A 9,166-nucleotide genomic window follows, 5' to 3' on the forward strand; every position below is an offset into this window, starting at 1 on the left:
GCTCATTCCTTTCTAGGAATCAACCCAATGATTTGTCTTGGAGGGAAAGAGATATTTCATTTCGTCAAATAGGGTTTACACAGGGTTTTCCCAAGAGCTGGCAAAAGCTGGCGATACAAAAGGACTATCAACTCTATAATTTTTGCCAACTCCATATTAATTGACATAGTTATGGTGCACGACGCATAGCAGGGATAGCCGGTGAGGTCTCGGTTGGATTTGTGCATCATCTGTGTGTGTCCCTGTAGAGGGTGGTTGTAAGGCAAAGAAAAATGGTTTCTAGTATATAGAAATCGAAGAGGAAGCTCTCCTTTTCAAAACCAAAAAAAAGTTATGGTGCACGACACAAAGAAGTCATTATCTTATTTTCTTATGTTATCATGTTGCAGGTTCTTCTCTTGCAGTGAAGTCATCCTCTTTCTTGCATTCTGATATTATATCTGTAATTCAAATACTCCCTCTCATCCAAATTAATCGACACTGCTTTAGTACAACTTAAAGCTGCGTAAATTAATATAAAATTGTACTAAAACAACGTCAATTAATATGGACCGGAGGGAGTATGTGAATTGGGTAGGAAGTGCTGGATGAAATTAGTAGGGACATTTTTTTCAATACATTGAGTTCTGAATTCACGATCTGTGCACAGAAAATGCTTGGTGAGCTGCCAGTGAGAATTCAGAGGAAACTGTTGGGTTTGTAGGCTTTCATCATTTGACACAGCATGCATGTTAAGGTGCGTCTCTATTGTATTGTCGCGCCGATAGGACATAGGAGGAGGTTCGTTGGCCGCCTTTTATACAGCTGGAAGTGCCAAGTGCGTCATCGCTGAGCCGGTCGGGGGAGAGGTATGGATGGATGTGGTGAGCGCGACGTGGGTGTGAATAGTGCCGCTGTCCCGTGGGTGTGCATGCCGAGAGGAAACAAAATATTTCCTCTCTGCCTCCACACTTGTGCTTCACGGGGTCTCCACATGTGCTACCATGCCATTGCGAGACTTTTCTTCCCCTCTCCATCCCGAGGGGTGACAACAAAACAAGAGTGCGATGTTTTCGTTTTTGTTTTTCCATTTTCCTTTTGAACCCCTCACAATTGTCAGCTTGGGAGGACCTAGGCGAACAATCCGTTCTACTTGAGAAGAGCCAGAAAAGAGATCCTCCCTGTCTCAACCGTTCATTTGGTTGGAGATTCGCATGCATGCATACTTGTCTTCTTTGTCTGCATGGCATAGCCAGTAATTAATTTTGGAGGGCCCCATGCATGTAAGTTTTTGTCAGAAAGTTGCATGCTCCATCCATCCTATCTTCCATGTATTTTTCATTTCATCTTCTAATTTCAACTTACTACATTTTTTGAATCAAAAATCCAAATTAAGTTTTGTTTGCAATGTGTATTTGTCGCGACGACAACTTGGAACAAGTCCAGTTTTGAATACATTTCGATAGCTTTAAATAATGTAAGTTTCAATACTGAAACTTGATAATCATAACATTATTTTTTACCATGTTTCATCAAGTTTTACCAAATTTCATATGCTTTTAGGGCTTTAGCGTTCTAAGCTTAGGAATTAGGGCTTTAGGGCTTAGGGTTTAGGATTTAATTTTTAGTTTTGAAACTTGTTGTATAATTGTTTTTATCAACTTTTAGTAGTTGAAACTTGCTTTGCCAGCCGATTTACCTTGGGATCCGTAAAGTCGTTGGATTCCTCACGAGAGCACACCAAGTTTTAAGTTTAACTTTCTGAAACTTGCCATTTTATCATTCGCGCATACCAAGTGTCAGCAGTTGAAACTTACTGATTTTAAAAACTTATCAAAACATATTCAACATGGATCTTATTTGAAAGCCTTCATCTTAAGCAACATGGATCTGAAAACAAAAATTAAATTGGAAGTATCATTCAAAATATGTAGAAGATTGAAAATTGAACATGAAAAGAAAAAAGATGGGCGGTGGGATGGGTGGAGCTGCCAAAAGTTGCAAAAAAACTGTATGCAGGGGCCCATCCAAAGTTACCAATGCACTAATCTATGCACGGAACCTCCCGTGCACGTGAGAGAATCCACTCTCACCACCGTGTTCTCTTCCAACGTTCGCTACTATTATTTTGTTCATGCAAACCCTCAGTTGGCCCATGAACGTCAATGAAAAAGTGATGTAGGCCCAACTAGCTCATTAACAATGTCATCAAGAATAAAAAAATCCGATGCATAAAATACAAAGATACAAAATTTTACAATTGCCATGCTAGTCATACTTTATAAATATGTCATCCTCTAATTTAAAATTTAACGATGGTATATTTAAAAACATATGTGACATAGTATCTACAAAAACTAATATTTCCATGCTCTAGTTGTAAAACAACATCATGGGTCTGATGGCAACTTCACCAGAAAAAATGTTTTATCTAGATAAGTCCAATAAAATTGTCATGGTCCAAAGATGAAATAAAGTTGTAAAAGGCACGCAAAATTGCCAAGATTCTAAATAATGAAATTGTCATGGTCTAATGAATAAAATTGCCATGGTGTCAATAGTAAAATTTTCAAGGTCTAATTAATAAAATTGCCATGGTCTAATTAATAAAATTGCAAGGTGTAAATAATAAAACTGGCTTTCACCTTGGTAAAATTTGTAGGTGGAGAGGGCCCAAACCTGGGTAAAAATTGTGTTCCTTTACTCCTTGTTACCATTGTGCCAAGATCATCAGCTCTGGACCCCCTACTCGAGATCTACCGAATTTAGCTCCAACACTAGCTTCCTGGCGAACGACCTCTCCTCTATTGTCATTGCAAGACTTTTTTTACTTCTCCATCTTGAGTGGGTGGAAACAAAACAAGAGTGACATTTTCATTTTCTTTTTTTGATTTTGAACCCCAAATAGCTGGCGGTTGTCAGCTTTGGGAGGACCTGGGCGAACAATTCGTTCCCCTCAAGAAAAGGGTCGAGTCAACCACTGTCTTCCCTTTCGACGTTCGCGAGGACGATTTTGTCCAAGCAAACCCTCAGCTGGCCCGTGAAGCGTCAATGGAAAGGCGAGGTGGGCCCAATTCGCTCATTTGAAAAATGTGATATTTTCAAAATCCGATGTATAAAGGACAGAGAACAAAAATCTGCAATTTCCATGCTATACTTTATAAAACTACCATCCCCTAATTCAAAATTTAACCATTTTATATTTAAAAAAACAAATGTGACATGGCATCTACAAGAGCTAAAATTGCCACACTCTAGTTTGTAAAACAATATAATTGGTCCGATGGCAACTTCAATAGAAAAAATGTTTTATCTAGATAAGTCCAATAAAATTGTCATGGTCCAAAGATGAAATAAAAAAGATGTAAAAGGCACAGAAAATTGCCAAGAGTTTAATTAATGAAACTGAAATTGCCATGGTCTAATTATATGACATGGTGTAAATAATAAATTTGACATAGCCTAATTAATAAAATTTCGAGGTGTAAATAATAAAGCTGCCATGGTCCCATTGAAAACAAATTGCAATGATCTAAAAAAATATGAAATTAGCATGCTACCTACAAAAATCTCCATGGTCTAAATAATAAAGATGCCATGGTAATTAATAAGAAATTTCATGGATTAATTGAATAATTGTCATTGTCTAAGTAATGGAATTGCAATGCTCCTATAATAAAAATGCACAAGGCAAGTTTGGAAAATTTCTCCTCTAAAGAGCTGGCAACTTTGAGATTTCGTAATGGACACATACCAAAAATATATAAAAATGCTGATGGCAAGTTTTGAAAATTTGTCCACCAAAAAACATGGCAAATTTTTGGATTGTGTAATGGGCATTTGGCAACAATTAAGAATTTTTTCTTTCAAAGATGACTTTTTTTTGAATTTCTAGTTTTTTCTCGCCAAAATTTCAAAAAAAAAAAAGAATTCAGGACGTATAGCAAGTTTGACCATATTTGTTCACAACTAGTTGCCGATCAAGTGGTAAGCCTGCTCCTCCTTCATACAAGTGGATTGAAAAGGCGATGATGGGGCAAGAAAGTGCCTCCCCAATTGCCTCGGAGACCTTCGGGGAACACCCGATGGGCATGGATGAGCACTTCGCAAAGTTGGTGCAAAGCCCAGAAGCGTCCTCGAATACCCACAGAAGCTCGCGAATAGCTGCCAGCGCAGGGGGGGGGGGTTGGTAAAAGATCGCCACGACGTCCGCAAACAAGGAGATGCTGGATGCGGCGTGCCTCGCTGTTAACCTTTGAAGAATGCCCAAGCGGACGACGAACTAGAGCAGGGAGTTGAGTGAATCAATGACGATCGTGAACAACAATGGGGATAGGGGGTGACCCTGCCGTAGGACGCACGCGTGGGGGATTGAGGGGCTGGGGTGCCGTTGAGCAGGATCCGCGTCGAAGCAGTCGAGACGAGGATGGAAACCCACTCGCACCAGTGTCTGCCAAAACCGAGGTGTTGAAGAACCTCTAGTAGGAAGGGCGATGAGATTGTGTCGAAGGCGCGCGCGATATCGAGCTTCAGGAGCACTTGAGGGTTCTTGAGATTGTGGAGTTGGCGCGCTGTTTGCTGAACAAGGACGAAGTTGTCGTGAACGGTCCGTCCAACAATGAAGGCACCCTAATTAGTCGACATGATCTCACAGAGCCTCGGGGCGAGCCAGCGAGAGAGGATCTTCGCGAAAAGCTCATGTGATATCTCATTACTTTAGCATGCATGATTTCTCTAGCTAGCTAGTAATTTCTAATTACCACCATTTTGAATTCTCATCAATGCACCGAGTATTGCAGTAAAGCAAGCAAAAAAAAATACACAAAAACTATGCGCCTCCTCAACTGTCAATAGAAAATATTCTCGGATGTAATATCAACTTTGGTAGTAAAAGGGCCTTAATCAAAATGAACGGTGTCCAAGTTGATGGTGTTTAATTTCTACACTTCCTACATAGGTAAGGACCATAAATAGTGTTTTTCATTTTGATACACAATGCTGCATCTTCCAACTTCCCTTTTCAAATAGGGCCAGATTTCATCTATACTGCTCAGCGCTCCTATAGCAGTATAATAAGGTACCGTAAAAAACCTCTTTGAAATAACAGAACCACTTACTTACTACGTTAGGGGAGCCCGCTTCGAAAACTAATGGTGTATATAACATATGATTTCTTGGGATATCATGCAACATCTGCCAAAGAGTTCAGGAAGAATTCATGTACCGTCTTCCTTCACTCATTTTTTTTAGAAAGAAAGAAAGGCTGGCTTCCTTCACATATAAATACAAGTAGCGCGTATATACCTATGGGCCAACGCTTTCGCACACAAAAAATAGAAATTCAGATTAATTGTCTCTTTTGTTACTACTGACAAAAGCAGAGAGCCTAAGTCACTCGGCGGCGGCGGCGGCCTTGTCGAGGATGTTGCCAATGTCGATGACGAATCGATACCTGACATCGGCCTTGGCAAGGCGCTCCATGTTCACGTACTCGGCACCGATCACCTCGATGTCAGCCGTCACGTCGTGCTTGGCCGCCAGGTCGAGCATCTCCTGGGTGTCCCTCATGCCGCCAATGAGTCTCCCGGCCAGGGTCTTGTTCGCTGCCAGACGTACAATGTGTGTATAGATTTGTGAGACTGGAGAGGATATATAGCTAGCTAGGCTTGTAAGGTCGGAGGGCTTACCGGCAACCAGAGCAAAGGGAGAGATCTCCATAGGCTTCTCTGGGAGACCAACCAGGATCATCTTGCCGTTGGGTTTGAGCAGCCTCAAGAGAGGGGCCATGGGGATGTTTGCAGACACCGTGTTTATGATGCCATCCTTGCTACTCATCGCAGCCTGCAAAGACGACACATTTAAATTAAGCAGTAAGCAGGCCCAAACTCATCTTTTGGAAGAGAAAAAAAATCTATAGATGCGGCTAGGTCTCATCGACTTAGACTTATCAAGTGACATAACATGTAAGGAAGAAAAAGAAAAAAAAACTGAACTTTTTTTGCACGGATCTCAATGTAAGATCTCACGAATATAACCAAGCCTCAGTCACTGAGATTTAGCAAGACTGAAAATTTATATATATGGTCTTGTTTGATTGGTGCCTTCATCTCGTCGGCACTCTTGCTGACAATGAAGGCGTCAGCGCCTAGCCGCTCGAGGGCCTCCTGCTTCTTCCCCGGCGACGAGCTGATCACCGTCACCTTCATCCCAAAGGCCTTGCCGAACTTGACCGCGACGTGGCCCAGCCCGCCCAGTCCCAGCACGCCAAGGTGCATCCCTGGAACGTTCAGCCCATGGTACTTCATGGGGCTGTACATGGTGATGCCGGCACACAGCAGCGGCGCGCCCTTGTCCAGCGGAATGGTGTTGGGGAACCGGACAACGAACCGCTCATGCACCACTACCATGCTGGAGTAGCCTCCGTAGGTGATGGTGCCATCAAGGTCGACCAAGTTATAGGTAGGGATTATGCCCGGGCAGTGGTTCTCGAAGCCCTTGTTGCAGCTCTCGCAGGACTGGCACGAGTTCACCATGCACCCGACGCCCACACGGTCGCCGGTCTTGAACTTGGTCACATTCTTGCCGACTTCAGTGACCTCGCCGGCGATCTCATGCCCAGGGACCATGGGGTACCTGGCGTTCTTCCATTCGTTCTTGATGCTATGTAGGTCAGAGTGGCAGATCCCGCAGTACAGAATCTTGATCACCACATCGTCATCTTCAGTGCTCCTGAAGCAAGAATCATAAGAAACATGAACATCATAAAAAGATACGCTATTACGTACTACCTCTGTTCCAAAATATTGAAGTTCTAGGTTGCCTGACCAAGTTATAGGAAAATTTTCCAATAACTACAAAGTCAAATGTATGTAGTATGAAACTGTATTTTATGACAAATCTAAATAAACTAAATTGGTTATGAAAATGTTTGTATATTTTTTTATAGATGGTCAAACTTAAAGAAGTTTGACTTACACTAAACGTATAACTTCAAATATTTTGGAATGGAGGTAGTACATGCAAGTGTGTAAATCAGGCTGATAAATCTCACAAGTAAATCATGGTTTTGTCTATCAACTCAATTCAGTGCTCGTTAATGCAACTAGTCTCAGTTGTTATTTATTTTTTTATCAAGAGGTGGATGCCTGGCTTTAGATAACTGAATCCCTCAAGAACAAGGTTCACAACACCACTCACACCCACCCACACGATCAAAAGCCAAACGATCAGTCATACATGCAAACGACCAATTTTTGTTTGCTGATTTTTTTGTCTAATCAATCTGCTGAATTTTATCATTCATACAAATGATTTCACTCGTTTGAGCAAATCACATAATTCAGCCTATTATTACTCTTCAGAACATTAGAAATTTTAGAAAAAAAATTGCAAAGCAAATTCTAGGACTGCAGATCCTAAAACCATCCAGCAATGACCTTATACAGCTCATAGCACACTAGCACATCTACGATAACAACATAAAGCCACTAGCACCATCTACGAATTCGAAGAGTCTTTCATTTCCCACTGCAAACTATTGCTTTGTAATGAGCATGGTGTGCCCACATGTTGGTAGCATTACTTTATATGGATATGTAAGTAAAATAAAAATGTCGAATGAATTTTATGACAAAGTTGTGATCGTACCTTTGCATGATTGCATTAAATGAGCCTAACTAGCTAGGTATTCACTATTTTCGAAAGATGTGATGACGATTAAATTGCTTAGCTTATTCTCTAGCAGAAGTTCTAGGAAACTAAATCCTCTTCTGATCAAGATGTTTTAATCCAAATAAGCTAATGAGTAATAACAAAAAAAAAATCGCTACAACCTCTTTGCCGGCCAGTCAAGTCCTAGTAAATCACTAATCAATGAAGTTACTGAAATAGGTGTGCCTTTGCTTCAGTCCATATATGTTTATATTGAAATATCCAAAACATCTTATAATAGTGGAGGGAGGGAGTACTAATCAATCAATGAAGTCACTGAAACAGGTGTGCCATTTAGGTTTGCCACATACAGGAAAAGTGAATGGTACCACAAGCTAATAGTGACGAGTCACTGAGAGTGACACATCACATGTATGCGGCTTTTACAACTAATAATAGTGGCGTTGTCTAAAAACTCCAAAAAAAAAGAGGGTGTCGATGTTACGGTTGTAGTACTGGACACATGATAATTCACACTATTTGTTACGGCCGTACTGGACAAATGGCAATTCATTCTATTTGCAAATTAAGGCCGAATTACACAAAAATAATACAGAAAGCAACCCAAAAACCAGCACGTAGAAATCTAGGGAAACAAATTCACATGCCACGGAGACTATTTTGAGAATCTGCAGCGAAAAAAATATAATGTATGCGGGATAAATAAGTTGGGCTAGGCCACTGCTCCCGTGGCGGATCGGAGCAAGTGCTTCGGGTAGGAGAAGTCGGGCTTGGCCCGGGATGTGCTCGCGGGTATGGTGCTCGATGGTGGTGGTCGTGTTAGCCTTGCGTCAGTGCGCGGATTGGCGCCGATGACCATGGACATGATGTCGTGTGAGCTCGCTTGGCCAAGGGCTAGGGCTGGCTCGCCGGCGGTCATCGCAGCCTCGGAGTCGTGTCCCTCCCAATCCACCGGGATTGGCTAGGAATGCAGGTGTTGGTGTTTCCTACGGTGGTGCCGCCGAACCAGACTCGGAGACTAATGACGGGCTAGGAGTGGATGTTGTGTCGTCGCTCTTCCTACCATGGTTGAGTGCGTTGTGATGTGGGCGGCACATGCTTTCTCGCGACAAGGATGTCGGGGCGGCGGCCCCGGATGGAGGTCCGCGTGGTTGCTCTTCGGCGGGCATCATTGCGGTGGTTGTGGCTCTCCTCCCGGGTTGTGTGGCCAACGGGAGGTGTTGCGATGGGTAGTTCAAACGTGCCCTCTCTCGGGGAGGGTGGTGTCCTGATCCGGATCTGGGGATTTGACACCATCGCATTCCTCATGGCGGCCTCGCGGTGGCACGGGTGAGTTGTGGAGCGAAAATTCCATGCCTTGGCGTCGACGACGCCGACACCCGTGGGTGCCAGTTATTTCAGGATTGATTTTCTAAAAGAGCTACCTTACTATCTTGTGGTTGTATACTTTTTCGGATGTTTCTTTATATTCTCGCCCGCTTTCAAGATTATTCCACGAGCAATGCTACACGCACGG

At 42.5% G+C, this 9,166-nt stretch overlaps 1 protein-coding gene across 1 annotated transcript in view; it reads right to left on the reverse strand.

Annotated features, from left to right (window-relative positions):
• Positions 1-5,370: 5,370 nt before the first annotated feature.
• LOC119318380 (probable cinnamyl alcohol dehydrogenase 5) overlaps positions 5,371-9,166 on the reverse strand; it is a 4,589-nt gene continuing 793 nt past the window's right edge. The window contains exons 2-4 of the mRNA XM_037592932.1: positions 6,081-6,708; positions 5,667-5,820; positions 5,371-5,582 (exon numbers count right to left, since the gene is read on the reverse strand). Of these exons, the coding sequence (XP_037448829.1) occupies positions 5,371-5,582; positions 5,667-5,820; positions 6,081-6,708 (994 nt within the window). The remainder of the gene's footprint in view (positions 5,583-5,666; positions 5,821-6,080; positions 6,709-9,166) is intronic.

Source organism: Triticum dicoccoides, chromosome 6A (assembly GCF_002162155.2).
Source record: "Triticum dicoccoides isolate Atlit2015 ecotype Zavitan chromosome 6A, WEW_v2.0, whole genome shotgun sequence".
NCBI lineage: Eukaryota > Viridiplantae > Streptophyta > Magnoliopsida > Poales > Poaceae > Triticum > Triticum dicoccoides.